Source organism: Stigmatopora nigra, chromosome 2, assembly GCF_051989575.1.
Source record: "Stigmatopora nigra isolate UIUO_SnigA chromosome 2, RoL_Snig_1.1, whole genome shotgun sequence".
Classification (NCBI taxonomy): domain Eukaryota; kingdom Metazoa; phylum Chordata; class Actinopteri; order Syngnathiformes; family Syngnathidae; genus Stigmatopora; species Stigmatopora nigra.
In genome coordinates, this window is record NC_135509.1 from 8,872,177 (window position 1) to 8,890,425 (window position 18,249).

Genomic DNA, 18,249 nt, shown 5'->3' on the forward strand with positions numbered 1-18,249 from the left:
AAAACAACACTTTTATTGCACATTTCATCTTAAATAGTTCTTTTTAAAAAGCAATTACAGTATAAAAATACATGAAATGCACATTTGAAGGCGATTAGCGGCAAAATTGGAAGAGCTGGCGATTGGTGAATGATGACATAAATAAAACTGTGCTGTTTAAATAAGAATGATGACTAAATGCTTAGCACGTTTGCCTCACAGTTCTGGGTTAGAATCTCCGGTAGGGTTTCCTCTTCCATTTCCATTGCATTTATGTTAGATTTGTGGATTACAAAGTGACAAGGAATCATTAAATTTCAGTATAAATGAATTGGGCGTCTATCGCCGTCCATGGCTAAAAATATTGATGAATGAAATCACGTTAAAGCAGTTGTCACCGTTTCCTGAGTTGTACATAAGCGCTAATATGCCCTAATAACAATTACAGTGTGCTCAAAGTCAAACAGTTCCCTTTTCAAGTCAAATTTGCAACATTGCTGTCATCTAGTGGCCGGCAGTGGAACGACAATTCAAAATGATCCATCCTAAACAATGCGCTTTTTGAGACAGCTTGTAAAATTGCTTTGCCTTATCCCCCCTCCAATGACAGACGGCGATAAGCGTCCAACCTTAATGGACTGAAACGCCCGACTTGAGAGGCTCGAAGGCGCTTTGTTAGGGACTTTCCTGTCCTCAGCATTTGTCCAGGATGGCCGCGTTGTCCTTCAGCTGAGCGAGGAGGTTCTTGACTCTCAGATGGGCCTGGATGTTGATGGTGGGGACGAAGCTGCGGTTGCTCTGCAGCCGCTGTAGGGCGCTCCCTGGGGCCGGGGTACTCTTCGCCCGGTCGTCCGCTGCCCCGCAGTGGCGCTTCCTCCACAGACTCAGGAAGCCCTTCAGCGACGAGATATCGGCCTTCACCTGCGTCTCGCTGGAAGGGATCAGGTCGCCGTAGCCTTCCAGGAGCCAGATCAGGGAGGAGAGCCCCTCCAGCCGGTCGGGCGGACCCACCAGTGTCACGTTGGGATACTGCCAGACAAGACAAGCCCACCGAGCACGTGAGTCCTTTCCATTCTCTAAAGTAGGGTTGCCCCAATCGCCTCCTATCGGTCGATACGATTCATATCGCGATTTCGGAGTCGCCTTTGCGAAAAAACCACCATATGTGGCAGTTTAAAGGGGTTGTGACTTATGCTTTTGTGCGAGTTGTGTGTTATTATTCCCAATTTTTTTCACGCTATTACACATGTTGTTTTTTACTTTGAGCCTCAAGGGGGCGCTTGGGACCTGCATAGATCAGTTCAACATTGAATTTTAGCTAATTCAAGCAAATTGGCCATAACAATAATTAAAAACAACTGAGAAGGGTTTACCAAAAACGGTAATAACTTTTAGGTAATCGAAGCAACCTCACACTTTTTGGGGTCAAATTTATATTCAACCGGTTCTATTGTTATATTTAATTTTAATTGTTTCGAATTTTATCAAATCCAATTTCCCCTTCATTGCAATTTATACTCCAGTGCAATTTATGGATTATATTTGCCATATTTTGTGGTGCATTTTTTAGGGGTGGCTGGTGCGCCTTATCATCCGAAAAATACGCCTGATTTTTTTTTTAAACAAATACGACCAATTCATTTGTGAACGCTCATCTTTCAGCATCATGGACTTTACCGTCTTGTCGACGAGCTTGTTGAGCAACTGGTTGGAGCGCCACATGATGTCGTGCTTCATCTTGACCGGGTTTGGCGGCATGTGGGGCAGGGTGTCTGCGCCCCACGCTTGGGAGATGAAGACCAGGACGGCCAAGGTGACGTAGACCATTGTTATATTCGAGAAATGCTAACGACGTCCGAGTCTTTTGTGTATTCCGAACCGGTTTCCTTCCAGTTATTGATGCGACGCCTTTGATCCTGCGGTCAAATATTTCACATTTCAGATTCCTCTAAATAGAAGTTGGGTACAAAGATCAGACGCTTCCGTTTCTCCTAATTTTGCTGCCCAAATAGTACTTGGATTTCCTCTAGGATTATTTATAGACAACAAAAAGGCGACATGGGTATATCCTTTTTCCCATTGGTAATAGTTCTTATCATTCATGCACACATATGCAATATTATGCTTTATGATTTCAAAAACGAGCAGAAATTTGCGGTATACTACTGAGTACTGTTCTAGTGCCACTGATGATTGACGTCCAATCATGTTTATCCTTAAAGTAGTTGGATTGGACCTCCATTCCAGTCAATAGCCATGATGGAATCAAACTTAATTCATTATTTTCCTCTTTTTAAGCTCCCGATGATTGAATATTCTCCTATTCATTCATTTTTATACTTTAAACGAATCAAGGAATATTTATATTTAATAAAAAATAGTCCAAATCTTTTTTTCAGAATTTTTAGAGGATAGAAAGTCTCTTATGTTTATAAATTTATTTGTAAAGAAACTACAAGAAAAAAACCAGCAAAATATTCTCTGTTGTGTTCTTTTCATCTTAATACTAATTAACATTTGCATCAAAAATATTCTATTTTTTTCTCGGCTCTCAGTTGCAATACTTCCGAAGGCATTGAACAAATTCACACCAATAAAAAATAACTCAACCGGTGATTAATAATACAAAAAAAATATTATTAAAGTATAAGAAACTTTTGCTAACCGACCCAACCAACAATTTTTATCAAAAATCCCAAAACATTGTTAAAAAATCTCAATAAAAGTGAACGATACAGAGTCAAATCTTAGTATTTTCCCCCCAAAAATTTGAGCATCAATGGCAAAAGGAAGAAAGTGGCGCTTGCTTACCTTGGTGTGTGTTCACCGTTGGCCGACATGGGCCAGCCTGCCTGCCGGCCTGTCTTATAGCAGTAGGGTGTTGAGTCATCTCTTACTCATCGCTTTCCCCTCGTCCGTTCCCTTCATCCATCCCCTCACCTTCCTCTTCCCATCGGATGGCATCATAAGGACATTATTTTTTTTTTTTGCCTTTTTCCCAGCCACCGAACCAAATCCGAGTTGGCGTGAATAAATTGATTTAGTTTGCAAAAGTAGTCCAAAACTGGCGTGCTATTCATTTTTTTCCCCTATAGCAGTTAGATCAAGGGGTTTCCACCTCACTTTGGTTGATGGGTCACATTAAAGCGAACTGAATCTCATCAGTTTATTTTGCAACCAAAAAAATGAACTGACTTAGCATAATTGACATTTAAAGTCAAAATGGATTCGGACACCATCAGTGGTACTGAAAGATGAACATCCACAGCCAGGTTAAGTAAATTGGACACATCATTGTCAATAGCAGGCAATGCATTTATTTTACGCTGCACACAGAGAATTAAGTGCTCTTTATTATTTTTCAATAAGGGCGCAGCAATTTGTGAGGGTGCTCGGACGTTTGGTCGCCGGTCTTTTGGTCGCTGATCAAATGGTGACAGAGAGTTTACTGTTGAAGCCAGCTCTCAAAATTATATTCGGCGGCCAAAAGACCGGCGGCCAAAAGACCCGCGGCCAAAAGACCGGCGGCCAAAAGACCGGCGACCAAAAGACCGGCGACCAAACGTCCGGTCACGTTTGTGAGTTGCATGACTGCACTTTGCTTCATTTCCTATCCGCAATCACAATCGTTCATTTGCCCCCTGCGGTCAAAACACCGCCTTAAAATCCATCAAAAAACAACAAAAAGTCACCTGGAAATTCCCAAAAGTCAGCAGGTGACAACAAACCAACAGAAAACATCCCAGAAAAGCCCTCAAAATAAAGGAAATGATCCAAAATTTACAGAAAGTCACCTGGAAGTACCCTAAAATGCAAGTGACTGTGATTGCTATTAGCAATGAAACTTGTCCAATTCTTATAAACTTCCCATGAATAATCATCTTTTGGTGTCATTGACGGCACTGGATGTCAACGGCTGCCAGTAAGTTCACTTTTTTTGTCTTCAAATAAATGAGTCCGGCCCACCTGAGCTCTAAATGGCGTGTATTTGGCCCGGAAACCCAACTGAGTTCGATACCCGCACTTGACGTCATCACGTACAGTAACAACTGTTCCCCAATGGGAATGACCTTATTATGATTATCAGCTCTCTCCAATCCACCGTCGTTTTTCTTGGGCCAGCGTCCAGATACGTCAAGAAATGCCTTATGAGAAATGAAAGAAAAAACAAATAGGCCCGACACCGTTGTTTGTTTTAGCCGCCTCTCGTTGTCATTTACCGTAAGGCCGACAGGGGCCTCGTAAAAAAAAGGCAGCGGCGTTTTTAATTCGGCTCCGGCGGACGACTCGCGTGACGTTATCGAGGAAATTGACGAGGGTTTCTGGGAAAGAGAGTCAAGCGGCGGCACATTTGAAAGCCACTTAAATCTTCAACGGGAATCCTGCGTTATTCATGAAAGCAAAAACACGGAAACGGGTGCTGATGTTTCAACAAAAAAAAAGTGATTTTCCCGCACCAGCAACAAACTGGGTTATAAACGTTGACATCTGGGATTAATAACTGCTGCCGCTTGCTAATGTGTTTTTTTACCAAGGATTTTTTTTTTTTTGGGGGGGGGGGGGGGGGGGGGTCTCATGGAATGCCTCACTAACAGGAACAACTTAAAGGTCAAAGCAATCGACACTTTCTGATAATTGGATCAAATTTTGGCATTTTTAAAAACAATTCAATATTTAATCGCCAGTGTTAAAATAGTTGATAGTGCAGTACTCATAATTGTTAAAATTTTCCGGAGGATGAAGTTTTATTCTTGGCTGGAAAGTAACCAAAATCAAAGCAAATGACCTTTAACCCTTTGTTGCCTAAATAAACAATGAGCAAATTCTTCAATTTTCATCATAAAAAAATTGAATTGAAGCAAAAAAAAAATGAAAATCATGACATTAAATCTGCAAAAAAATAGAAATAAAAGTCAATGTAGAAAATTAATTTAAAACAAGACTTTAAATGCCAAACTATTAAAACAGACAGCAAATTGAGATTCCATAAAATTAATGGTCTTAATGGAGAAAAATAGACCACCAAATTTAAATTGTAATTTGCATGATATTTATTTTTTTCAGCTATTTTGTGTTCACGATCAAATGAAATAGAAGGAATTGATTGATTTTTACTGTTATTTATTTCTAATATTTTTCTTTCAAAGTTTTATTTTGGCTAAACATGCATTTCCTTGGTGGAAAAAATTGAAATTAGAATTATTATCTTATTTTTGTGTGAAAAAGAGCCAATGTTTTTAACCCTATATTTCTCATTCCATAATTTATAGTCGACAATCAACCAACAAAGATCAATGAACGAGGACGCGTCCTTCATAGAGGCCGCTCATTAATTATTCATGAGTCCTGTGACTCATGGGAGCTGTGAGTCACACCTTGAAAAGAAAAGCGTTTAATAAGATTAATTTCATCACAATGCAATGAACGATCTTCAAAATAGTCACTTTCTCTATAAGGTCTTTAAAATGAAGTTAAGAAATGCATTTTATTTCCCCCTAATCTACCTCATCAGGTTTCACTGAGTGTTGAAAAAATGGAATTTTTCAAAATGATTTTTTTTGGGAATATCCTGGACAGGCAATTGTGTAATTCTGGCAAAAGTGGGGGGAAAAATATTTACATGGTCAACCATTGAATGTTTTCATAGTGCATAGCTGTCTTTTTTGCTGCAGGTTAACACAGTAAATGTGTACTTGTCATTGGTACTGACCTTTGACCTTTCTCACAGGGAAGGGGCAGTGCGTGCGTACGTGCAGCAGTTGGCATTGTTACTTCTCCAGATGCAGGCCGGCTTAAAGAAAGCTGGAATTCCGCTCACCGGGACCTGCGTGGGTGAGTCACGGAATGCGGGAATTCCGATTTTGCACGTTGTTGACCTTCAACCCCCCCCCCCCCTGGGTACTGAAGTGACGTCTTAATGCCTTAAAGTGTGGTTAGAAAAACCCCAGTCAGCATCGAGTTACGTGCTTGGCATTGAGATGCTATTGAGCCAACCGCAGGCTGCACATGCACACAACCAGGTCAAACTATGTGTATTCTCTCAAGCCATCAGATAGACAGTGCACTCTGCTAACAGCTGATTGCAGATTTCTCATCTTCTCTCATTTTCTGAACCGCTTTGTCCTCATTAGGGTCGCAGGGGGTGCTGGAGCCAATCTCAGCAAAGGCGGGTGACACCGTGACAACCATACACACTCACACCCATACCTAGGGGCAATTTACAGTGACCAATCAGCCTACCATGCATGTTTTTGGAATGTGGGAGGAAACTGGAGTACCCGGAGGAAACCCACGTGAGCCCGGGGAGAACATACAAACTCCACACAGATGGACATGGTCTGGATTTGAACCCAGGACCCCAGAGCTGGGAGGCCGACGCGCTAACCACTTGCTCCACTGGGCCTCCTCTGATTGCAGATTTCTACAAAAAATAAACAAACATACAAACACATTTATAATGTTCAAAATGGCATGACTTGATTTAAAAAAAAAATTGAGCTATTGCTCACGCTTATCCGAACAAGGGTGCTGTAGCCCATCCCAGCCAACCATGGGCACACTGTATTGGTGGCCAGCTAATCAGAAAGCACAACGAGACAGACAACCAATCAGAAGGACGATTTAAAGCAGCGGTCTCAAAAAAATGTTCTCAAGGGCCTCGTAGTAGTAATAGTTTAATTTTCTGTTATATAACCTGTCACAATTAATGAATGATAACTTTATGATGGTTCATTTATAGACATCAAACCCTTTTTTGAGCCTCTAAACTGCATGTGTCAAAGTGGCGGCCCGGGGGCCAAATCTGGCCCGCCGCATCATTTTGTGTTTGCACGGGAAAGTAAATCATGAGTGTTGACTTTCTGTTTTAAAATTAAATTAAAATGAAGAGTATAGATATATTAAATTTCCTAATTTTCCCCCTTTTAAATCAATAATTGTAATTTTTTTCTGTAAAATTAAATGGAAAACAGAACATTTCGGATTCAGTTTTTCTTATTTATTTTTTGTTTGTTTGATTTATATATAATATAATATTATCTATAATATTCATTTAAGTTTTAGCATGAAACATAAAGCCAACACAGATAATTTAATTTTGCGGGCCATGCAAGTGATATGGCAGGCCAGATCTGGCCCCCGGGCCGGCACTTTGACACCCCCTGCCATTTAGCGTTCAATCAGTACCCGGAGAAAAGCCACACAAGCTCGGGGAAAACAAACAAACTCTACACCATGTTTCTATCTGTTTACCTATCTCCATCTATCATCATTAATGTAATGTCATGTAATAAATGTGTCTAATTAGGACCCTTTGTCCACCACTCCCCACTGAACTGGTCTAGCAAGTTCCAGGGTTAGGGGGCCGGTGTTTGAGGTGCTTCACTTGCTACACACACGGGCACTGCGTCGGTCGGCGGCGGCACTGCTGCCTCCTCTTCCTCATTTTGCAGTCGCCACAGCTACAGCAATGAGGTCACTCTCCTTGTGCGCGATCCAGCTCCTTTTGGTCGCTCTCGTCGACGGCAGAGCTCCGTCGTCCTGCCCGAGAGGACAGTTTGTGCTCAAAAGCCAATGTGTCCTCTGCCATCCCACCTGCTCCGAGTGCAGGGGGCACGAGCTGTTTGAGTGCACTACCTGTGGAGTAGGTGAGTACAAAGATTTTCTCCTTGAAACAGGGCAAAGAAAATGTTATTGTTTGAATGTCACTCTTCATTTTGGACGATTGAATTGCATTTTATCATTTTTTTAGGAGTTATCATTTGTCAACTACCGCTATTGATTAGCAAAATTGATTTTAATACTTTTAGATCCAAATTTAAATCCAGCTAAATCCAGCTAAATCGTTTTTAGTGGATGACTATTTCATGCAGACTAACCAAAGTGGTTTGTAGTTTAACATATATTTACCCTTGTTAAAACAGTAAACATCTCTACTGAGAGTTAGTGTTGACATAGTTAAAAATGTAGGTGTGATCCTTTTCCACCTGCTTTTTTTTTGCCGTAATCTGATCGTGTTATAATAGGCTCTTTGTTAAAATCCAACGGGAAGGAGAAAATATTCCCTTTGGTTAGAATTACTGTGCGGTTCACCGGGTTTAACCTCTTTGCCACACACACACATACACTCTTGAAGCATGACTTGGTTGCATTGGTCTGTTTGTGCAATCTGTCTGAGAATATTGCAGTATAGTCTGGTGTTTAGGTTAATATTACTGAATGTTATTGAATGGCAGCCTATTGTCATTGAGCTGTCACATGTATTATAGTCTATGTGTGTGTGTTCATCTGGGCAGGTGAAGAACTTTCAAAAAGCAGGTGCAGCTTATGTATACTTTCCTGTGGTGATTCAACTTTGCAGCTATTGGTGTGCCCAGTTGCCCCTTGAGGGGCCTCTGGGGTCACCACTAAGCTCACAGAGTATTAAAAAGGCATACAAACTTCATACTTTGAGAATGCAGAATGTAGCATTTTCATTCGCGTTCATAGGTTAGTACATTTAAACGTTTTTGTATTAGTTTTTTGCTCCATAGATGTTAGCTTTATCATTTTTTTTCATTGCACGTCTGTTGTTTTGACTCAAATGTAGCCTTAAATATGTTATAATCACTGGCAAGTAGTCAAAATTGGCTAACAACACTGTCGCCGCAAACAAAACCATCCCTCGAATTTTAAAATTCAGCAATACGATCAATTAGCATATCGTACCATGTCACGGATAAAGACGTTATTGATCGTGATTCTGCAAAAGAAAAAAGCCCATTCAGATGTCAATTATGCAATATGCTGTGGAGTTAGGACTTTTATCTTTACTTCAGTACGAGTATCTTTTCTGACTAAAAAACTTCTCCCCATTTTAAAAACAAAGTCAATCAGTATCAACTTCAGAGCAGAGTTGCTCTTTTAAGCCTACCTTAAAATGCAAGGCGGAGGAATAATAAAACACAGCATGCATAACGCAAGGCTGCCAGCTTCAATTATATACAAACCCAGAATTTTAAAATTCCATAACGTACAACTTCACAGAGTTGCGAGACAGTCCATCTTATTTTAAAAGTTTAATAGATTCTTTTCAGATGGAATGCACAATAGATCATTCAGCAAGGAAGGCCAAGACCCTACCAAGGGAGTAGAAAGTTTTTCTCATTTTACGCTTACCAGGCTAAAAAAAATAAAAAATACGTGCAATGTATGTATTTTCTGAAGCTGCTGCATCACCACTGAAATCCACTTGAGTTAAAGAATCTGAGGATTGGTATCATAGTAGAGCTGAAACTGATGAAATCTCTTTTTATTGTCAAAAAATGAAAGGATTTTATGAAATGGAGTTGTGCTATGACCTAGCAAGTGTTTTTAAGCATTGCTGAATTTGAATATATAAACCAGAGCTCTGTGTGTAGAGTACCGTATTTTCACAACTATAAGGCGCACTGCATTATAAGGCGCACCCTCAATGATTGACATTTTCCCCATATATAAGGCACACTGGATTATAAGGCGCACCCTCAATGAATGGCACATTTTATTTTTTTTCCATATATAAGGCGCACTGGATTATAAGGCGCCCTGTCTATTTTGGAGAAAATTTAAGACTTTTAAGTGCGCCTTATAGTCGTGAAAATACGGTAGTTTGCATGTTCGTGAGATTGTGAAAGTTTATTTGTCTATGACCCCCATAATTCACTCTTGCCCAAAGTGAAGATAAGTGTTGCTTCTCCTATGACTGTAAATTGAATGAGTGTTAGAAAATAAATGGAAAATGGAGTGCACGAAATTCGTGAACAAGAAAATGTGTTAGGTTCTGTAAGAGTAGCTCTTTTGTGTCCTTTTTTTTTTACTTCAGATGAAGATGGACTGGAACGTTTTCTCAACCAAGGTCGTTGTCGGGCGCATTGCCCTCGCGGATTCTATCCTGACAGGGGTCGCTATGTCTGCCTGCCCTGCATTGCCAATTGCGAACTCTGCGCAGATGGCAACATATGTGGCAAATGTCGAGAACACTACAAACTCCAAAATGGACTCTGCCAAACAGCACTTTGCGATAAAGGTAAAGGTTGGTAGTTGATAAATCCAAGAACAATAGCTTTGTTGATAAGCACTTTTTAGTCATGCAATGGGAAACAGATGAGAAGTCAAAGATAGATAAAATGTAATTACAGAAAATGTCGCAAAATGTCAGATTTGGGTATCTCAATGTTGCAGGACAAGTACAGGATTCGGATACAGGCGAGTGTATCAATTGTGAGACGGGTTGTGCAACATGTTCTTCAGGTAAAAACCATTTATTTTCAACAGGGGTTTCTGTATTGCTTGAATGCCGATTATCCTTACTAAGACCGTTTGTAAAATGACTCATTGAATCCCTCCCATGGGATTTTAAATGGACTCTTCTTGCTTTTTTCATTACAGAAGATCCTGAAATTTGTAGCAGTTGTGCTCAAGGTTACTTTCTGTGAGTTTTGGAATTTGCCTTTCATTTTATCTTGTAATGAATGACATTTTCGTCCCTCATTCAACAAGACTATAAATGGGTATTTGACATTTAAATTCAAAAGTTTTAAGGTTTTAGTAAAGATGCCTGAAGGCAATTAAAAAAAAAATTAATAAGAGACTGTATTACCAAAAAAATAATCTCATCTACATTGTTTCACATTTTGTGTCAACTTTTACTGCATACACACATTTATAGCATGTTTTCACTCACACAATGCGGATCACAGTTTAGCTTAAACAGACCTTTTATTGTTTTTCTGGCATTTTGAGTCAGGTTACATCCCATTCAAAAAGCGACACTGTTACCTGAGCCAAAGTGGGACTCGCAGAGTGGTGGGGGGTTGATTCAAACAAATAGGCGCTGTAATAATAGGTGTATGCAAAGAGGGCATGGCTGCATGCAAACCCAGAACCGGCATATTGCGCTTTATTCAATGCCCTGATAATACAATAATCTGGATGAATGGAAATATGGACAGTTCACTTACAGAAATATGTCAATACCAGACTGACTTGGTTGTCTATTTCCTTACAAGCAGTTAAAAAGACAATTTGGCAAGTAACTTGGGGATGTCAGATGTGATTCTCCTTTTTAAAGCGGTCTGTAAATAAAGTTGAGTTTATACTTGGAGGTATATATATTTCTTCCTTTTGTGTAGTGGGGCATTAATGGAAAAATAATGAGTCTGGAGGATTAGTTAGCTCCACATTGACAATAAGGTGATGGATATTTGCTAACTAATTGACATTTAGCTCCCTCTTAAAGGAAATTAGGATTTACTTGGCTTTATTTTGTCTCCATAGGCTCATTGTATGTTGCATATGCAGCTCGTTTTACCCGATTTACAAGAAAAGATAAAGCAACAGGGCCGAAAAAGACTTGTCGCTTGGGTAATGCCCTTGTTCTCTCTTGGAATGAGGACTCTAATATTTGCACAGAGGGATTGTCAAACATCCCGCAGTTTCTCAAGTGGGGACAGTGCTTGGTCTGCGCCAGATGCTATTGTGCGTGTCTTGATTGATACGATGTGGCACCTCCAGCTGTTCCCCCTCCAAAAGCCGGTGCATCTCGGCGCCACGGCAACGTCACAGAGATTGCAGCCTGGCATGTCCATGGGTCGGACTCTCATTAGAGAAGGTGGCATAACAGACCCCCCCCCGGGCGTAGTGTCTCGTTGTTTGTTATTTTGTCTGCGTGTGAAATTCTCAGTGCTCGTCCATTTTATTTTGCATTACATGTAAAGATTGTTGATGTGTAAGTTATTAATGATAGAGTCTGACATGTTAAAGTGTTTAAATTATTAGTGATTGCATGTTGGGATTACAATTATTTTTGGATTGGATGTTTATCAGTGTTCGATTAGTGATGCCTTTATCCAAATAGCAAGAGTAAAATGTTAAAGTCTGTATCGGTTTTCGATTATTGATGTCTTGGTGCACATAAATTGAGTTAGGGAGATTTTTAGTCATTACAGTAAAAGTTGGTTGAAGACAACGACTAATTACTGGGTGATTATTTCTCCCTGTGTTTCAAGCAATCTGAAAATGCAGTGTGTAACATTGACTTTAGAGGACTTGATGGACAGGTTAATAATTCTCCTTGCCTCTCATCATTAAAAAAAGGTGTATTTTTGTAAATGTCTTTAATAAGAAGAAATATGTTGCCTTGGCTGTTTTTTCCTTCTGTTGTGTGAAAGTGATTTTTCAAGTTGAATCTTTTTTTCAATCAATCATCCTCCAAGTAGGCTTGGTTTGTCCATATCGACATTCATCTTCATCTATCATGACACTTTGAAAGGCCTGTTTAAATGTCACAATACCCCAACATATTGTCTTTGAGTTAATGATTAACCGCACATACCGAGCTAATGTTTTGACTGATTCTTATTGATGTTGTGTTTGCCTTCACTTTTGGTTGTCTATTAACCTTTTCTTTCCCAGTTTCAGACATCGGTGTCGCAAGCACTGCCCCCAAAGCACATACGAAGACCGAGGAAGGGGTTTGTGTTTGTCCTGCCCGACGCCATGTACAGACTGCAGGAATGACGCGCAATGTCTTGCCTGCCAAACGGATTACTTCCTAAACGGTACCTACGGCGTGAAATTAGCCGGCACCGCTTCAGGACAAGTGTTCCAATGTGTCCATTATTGTCTTTTTTTTTTACTTCTTTGCTTTGCCAGGAGGCAAATGTGTGAAAGAATGCCCTCGACAAACCTTCAGCGACACCACTGGCTGGCGTTGCCAATCTTGCCACAGTTCCTGCCAGACTTGCCATGGGCCTCGGTCAACGGACTGCGACCTATGTCACGCGAGCAATCCCCCTATTTACGGCCAGTGTCCAATGGCAAACTGTCCATTGGGGCACTATTTTGACGGTACATCTAGTTTACAGCTTTCAATGTCGCTAATTCTTCTCTCAGGCTTAATCGCAGTGCTCGAGATAGAAGTACCGGAAACCGGAGATTACACCGAGCTGAATGTTTGACAGGTTCTTTTGCTTATTGTTGGTGTTTTGCTCAAGTGCTCTTGACGCTGCCAGATGAAACGGGATGAATACTTTCCAGGGACATTTGGGTTCAAGGCACACCTCCGCAAATTGCTATCCCTTTTTCAAAAGTGGGCCTAGTGTTGTATTTCTAGAAAGTTACAAGTGTTTCTCAGTAATGACAGGGCTATTTGGCACATTTTAGTGGCAGTTATTTTTTTGTCCACTGCATTGCAATATATTAGGATGTTTCTGCCTATACTACTAGAAAGGTTAAATTTATGACTGAGGCCTTTGTAATATTTTGTCTCCATTATTTGGCGACATGGTTGAAGCAACAATAAGTTGTGCACATCTAAATATCGATTACCAAAACAATAATCATGTTCTTAATTGTATGCCATGTTGACAACAAATATACTGTTTATTTAAGTTGAACTCTAAAGGGATTCTTAAATGGGATTTATTTTACACAACTATTAACCCATTTGGTGCCATTGACAATGGATAATGTCCAATTATTTTTGACTGGGAGAGATTGTAGTAAATTCTCTCTGAGCTCAACATGTGGAGGTTTACAATTCAGGTTTGCGTTTTGTCCCAGTAAACATTTTCTATCACAAACATTCCAATAAGTACATTTTATATTATTTCAACCTGCTATTGTATGGTTTTTCCAATCTGTATATGCAGTAATTCCTCGATTATCACGTCTGCACTTATCACAAATTCACTACTTTGCGATTTTTTGCTATTTTTATTATTAATATTATTATTTTAATTATTATTATTATTTTTTAAATGTGAAAATCCACTCTGAAACTCGTAAGCAGAAGCCACTCTTGCTACTAGGACTCTGCACTGGAAAAAAGAGTTATAATAGGGGTGACCTACTTCGCGATTTTTTTGATTATTGCGGCCATGTCTGGTCATTAAACGCGATATTTGAGGGATTACTGTAAATCTGATCTGTTTCATTCCAGCTGAGTACAGTAAATGTCACACATGTGATATGTCCTGCAAGACCTGCTTCGGCCCTCAGGCGTTGGATTGCTCCTCGTGTTTTAAAGGTAAATACGCCTTTTGTCGGGCAGTGGAGTTCAATTTTCACCCATGGACTGTTGTGGCTTCACAGGTTATTTCTTGGACCAGGAAAGTTCTTGCGTGGTGCAGTGTCCACTCGGCTCTTTTGCTAACTCTGCCACTCAGCTGTGCGAGAATTGCTCGCCGAACTGCGAGGACTGCGTGGGCTCCAGCGATAATTGCGTCGGCTGTTCCAAAGGAAGCTTTAAGCTCTTTCTCCACCAGGGGAGGTGCTGGTCAAATTGCCCAGAGTAAGTTGCCAAAAGTCTTTTATCATTGTTTGAAATGGTCATTCCGATAAAATATGAGTGAATTCTAAGAAATATAGCATGCTTAGCCAGAATTCTAGAGAAGAAATTATCCAAGAAAATCGTCAAGGTTGATACATGGAATTGAAAAATGGTCCATTTGATGTAAATTGTTCAAACTTTTCAATATTTGGAACCGTTATATTTTCCTTTTGGGGTGGTAAAAATTCTGTGATTGCTAAAGATAATTAAATCCAACATGCCCTGAAGGTGGAATATATTAATGTCAGAATCATTTTAATTACCCAATTAAAAGTATTCTGACGACTACTTAGTTGAGAAAATAAGAAACTAGATACAAATGTGCCTGGATATGAAAAGTTTGCCAGCATTTCTTAAATAAATCAAGCACTTCAACATTAAATGAGTTAAAAATGCAGGTTTTAGAAATGTCCACATTTCGTGGAATAATAATAATGCTGTTAAATTAATAATGCTCAATCAATTCCTTTCAGAGGTTACTTCGAGACAGCGGAAGGCTCGTGCAACGCTTGCGATAGTTCCTGCCTCACTTGTGACGTCTCCAGCGCAAATTGTCTGTCATGTGCTGACGGACATTACTTGGAAGGCGGCGTTTGCACCCTCAACTGTTCACTTGGTGCATACCCCGCCGATGACGGCACCTGCAGGCGCTGTCCTCCCCACTGTGATGTTTGCTCAGATGACAGGACCTGTTTCAGTAAGTACATCATCTAAATAAACTAATCTATTTCATCAAAGCACAATTCTACCACCTCTTTTCCATAACTCCCAGAATGCAGTTTCCTGTACCTAATGCTAAATGGTGCATGTAAGGCTAATTGTCCTACGGGCTACTATGAGGACATGGAAGAGGGCCGCTGTGGTCTGTGCCATCCGACCTGTAGCAGCTGTTCTGGGCCTTTGCCCGACGATTGTGAGACCTGCGCCAGATTCAGTCCCAAATTGTACAAGGGCACCTGCGCGCCGGGGTGCCCGACTGGCACCTACTACGAGATGTCGGCTACGGAGTGCCAAGGTAAGTCTTTATGCCACGACTTGGCTTTGTTTTATGCGGGATGTCATGCAAATAATACTAGTCGACCCCGATGATGTGCAGAGTGTCATCAGACGTGCGCAAGCTGCTCTGGTGGCAACCCAAACCAATGTATGCAGTGTGAACGGGGTCTGGTGCTGGATCCAAACACTTTGCTTTGCGGCGTGACTGGTGATAGCGACTGCCCGCCGAGGACCTTCTTACACGACGACCAGTTCACTTGCGTGGGCTGTCACCACCACTGCTACTCCTGCGAAGGGCTAGGAAGCGATGAATGTTTGACGTGTGCCATCCCCAGATACCTTCACAGTGAGTTATTATTAAGACATCTCTAAAAAAAACAATTCACAGGAAATATTCCCTATGTACATCTATAATCTTTTGAATTTGATCATAAAACAGAAAGTTGCCACTCATGATTTACTTTCTCGGGCCGCACAAAATGATGCGGCGGGCCAGATTTGGCCCCCGGGCCGCCACTTGGACACCTGTGGTGTAAACAATTCAAATTAAAACCGAGGCGTATGTGTGTGTTGCAGACAAGACTTGCATGAGCGAATGTCCGGCTGGCACGTACACAACCAGGCAGGAGGCGGACGGAAACCAGCTAGGATTCTGTTTCCCCTGCGACCACGTTTGTTCCACCTGCACAGGGGCCTCGCCCAGGGACTGCCTCGCTTGTTCCCCAAGATACTTGCGCCTCCTTCATCTCTGTGTCCGCCATTGTCCAACTGGGTAACACACTAAACGGAAACTCACATTGAGTTTGGTCATCCAATGTTATTTTTATTTTCTAGGTACTACCAAGCAGGCTCCCACTGTGAGAAATGCCACCATTCCTGCGAGATGTGCACAGGCCCCGGATCTGAGTCCTGCCGAGCTTGTCTTCCTCCTCTCCTTGAGGTTCACGGAACCAAGCTTTGCGTGGAGCGCTGCCCTCAACGCTTTTACCGGCTCGACGACACGTGCCTCCAATGCCACATCAGTTGCCACACCTGTGCAGGTGATACAGCCACCTTTTATCCTCCTATCCTCCTACCCTATTACTCTATGTCAAGCATTTGTCATTTTTTAATGTACACGCTTTGCAGACTCCTCTCCTAAGAGTTGTTTAACATGCGACAAGGGCAGCACTCATAAGGACAAAGTCTGCTATCCACGCTGTGAGGAGGGAAAGTACTTTACGGAAGAGGTGCTGCCACAAATACACACTGATGACTCCCGGTTTGTAGTATTTAAAACGTCTATTTTGTCTGTAGGGCACCTGTGAGCCATGTGACGCCTCATGCAAGCATTGTATTGGCCCAAAACCTGACCAGTGCTTGATCTGCCATCACGATTCTGGTCTTCATGCCGTAGAGAGTCGCTGCGCCCGCTGCTGTCAAAAAGGACAGAACCAAACGGACTGTTGTGTCTGCGACACCCGCTCAGGTATCTTTGTCGTCTTTCATTATGGTGAATTACTTTAATAGTGCTATATCGACCATTTTTTAGAAAACTCATTAAACCCATTTTTTTGTTATAGCACTGTGTGTAGAGGCACCTCAACTTAAGTCAGGAAATGGGCCTGTAACAGACACAAACATGTCTTCGACTGTCCTCTATCACACGTCGGCTGCCGCGCCCGTTGCGGCGATAACCGCGTTGGCGTTGGCTCTGCTCGCTCTCGCCTTGGTGAAGGCCCGAGCGAGCAAACAGCTCTGTTGGAAGCAGAGTTACGAGAGACTGAGTGGAGGCCCCGACATGCCTCACGGTGTCCCCGAACCGGACAGCGGCGACGAAGTGGATGTCGTGTACACGAGTCGAGGCAGCTCTGTGTACCGCCGATACAGTTTCGTCCATGAGTATGACGGAAATCCGGATCAGGATGTAAATGAGAGCACTCGTCTGAGCCAGTCATAGAGAAGACCACTTTTTATTCCTAATCACACAATATTCATTCACATGGACCTGGGAAACATGTAAAAAAAATCACTGCCCTTTCATAGATATGACAAAGAAGGATTGCTTGTCCTTTAGTAATGAGTAAATTGTTTTTTGGTTATTTTTAATTTATGTCGCTTTTTTTTCTTTTTTTTTTTTTTTTACAAGAAGAAAATCTGACAGAACAACGACAAAAAAATCCAAAAGAATAATTTAACGTTAAATGATTATATATATTTTTCCAATATTTTGACCTAATTAGGATTAGGTGAACACGCTTGTTGTGTTAATGACAACAGATGCGTAGACGGATTCATTATATTTTCTGCCATCTAGCGAGAGAACATTTAGCCGTCTACTATATTCAGTGGTTTAAATAGATGCCCAAAGATACTCTTTTTGTAATAAATAAGACTTTTTTTGGACCTACTAAGTGTGATTCTTTCGAAGGAAGGAGGATTCCACTGGAAAATCGAGTTATTTTCATCATCGATGAAGGCAAGACACAGCGATTTCGTGGACGCATGGATCACGATCTCGATGAGAGTATACTCAACTTTACAGGTCAGTGTTTTGTGTGTTTAAGCCATGTTATTATGTATGTATTTTCGGTGTGTTCTCATTATGATCCACTTTGCTGAAGACAGGTAGGATGATGGTGATGGCTAATTTGTTAATTCTTTATGGGCAGATTGTCAACTAGTTGGCGTCGGGCTAAAGTTTTCATTTCAATGCTAACACCATGTTTTAAATGATGTGTTATCATCCATGCATGTCTGGCTGGATTACAGGTATGTAATCGTTGCTAAATTTGTCATAGATCTTTAAATCTACTGATTTATGGTTTTCATATTTTTCCTGATTTTTACTGCCACACAGTGTACAAAATAAGTACTGCGTAGTCCGGGAAAAGGATAATGGGCGTGTCAAAGAGTCGATTTGGCCTATAACTGCCAGCCTTTAG

General features: G+C 41.1%; 3 protein-coding genes across 3 annotated transcripts in view; 2 read left to right on the top strand and 1 right to left on the bottom strand.

Moving 5' to 3' along the window:
* Positions 1-28: 28 nt before the first annotated feature.
* On the bottom strand, positions 29-2,807 carry LOC144208877 (leptin-like). The gene is made up of 3 exons (XM_077734939.1): positions 2,791-2,807; positions 1,657-1,895; positions 29-1,008 (listed from the first exon to the last, which is right to left on the bottom strand). The coding sequence occupies exons 2-3, from the start codon at positions 1,804-1,806 to the stop codon at positions 673-675; spliced, it is 486 nt and encodes a 161-aa protein (XP_077591065.1). The 5' UTR covers positions 1,807-1,895; positions 2,791-2,807; the 3' UTR covers positions 29-672.
* LOC144208837 (uncharacterized) lies at positions 507-17,443 on the top strand. Its single transcript, XM_077734872.1, has 19 exons — positions 507-1,037; positions 1,642-1,792; positions 5,708-5,811; positions 7,286-7,625; positions 9,821-10,024; positions 10,180-10,248; positions 10,387-10,429; positions 12,412-12,557; positions 12,652-12,846; positions 13,940-14,026; positions 14,092-14,290; positions 14,803-15,026; positions 15,102-15,344; positions 15,426-15,671; positions 15,902-16,097; positions 16,160-16,365; positions 16,454-16,554; positions 16,622-16,793; positions 16,888-17,443. Exons 4-19 carry the CDS (start codon positions 7,448-7,450, stop codon positions 17,262-17,264), a joined length of 2,886 nt encoding a protein of 961 aa, XP_077590998.1. The 5' UTR covers positions 507-1,037; positions 1,642-1,792; positions 5,708-5,811; positions 7,286-7,447; the 3' UTR covers positions 17,265-17,443.
* Positions 17,444-17,790: 347 nt separating this feature from the next.
* The window catches only part of foxb1a (forkhead box B1a), a 34,317-nt gene continuing 33,858 nt past the window's right edge, over positions 17,791-18,249 (top strand). Inside the window, exon 1 of the mRNA XM_077734915.1 lies at positions 17,791-17,849. The gene's annotated coding sequence lies outside the window, so the exon portion shown is untranslated. The remainder of the gene's footprint in view (positions 17,850-18,249) is intronic.

Bases quoted from the DNA above. Each gene is read 5' to 3' on its own strand.
- LOC144208877 (XM_077734939.1), bottom strand. From the start codon at position 1,806: ATGGTCTACGTCACCTTGGCCGTCCTGGTCTTCATCTCCCAAGCGTGG. The intron at 1,009-1,656 runs GTAAAGTCCATG...CTTGTCTGGCAG, and splicing joins ACAAGCTCGTCGACAAGACG to TATCCCAACGTGACACTGGT.
- LOC144208837 (XM_077734872.1), top strand. From the start codon at position 7,448: ATGAGGTCACTCTCCTTGTGCGCGATCCAGCTCCTTTTGGTCGCTCTC. The intron at 12,558-12,651 runs GTACCTACGGCG...TTGCTTTGCCAG, and splicing joins AACGGATTACTTCCTAAACG to GAGGCAAATGTGTGAAAGAA. The intron at 15,027-15,101 runs GTAAGTACATCA...CATAACTCCCAG, and splicing joins AGATGACAGGACCTGTTTCA to AATGCAGTTTCCTGTACCTA.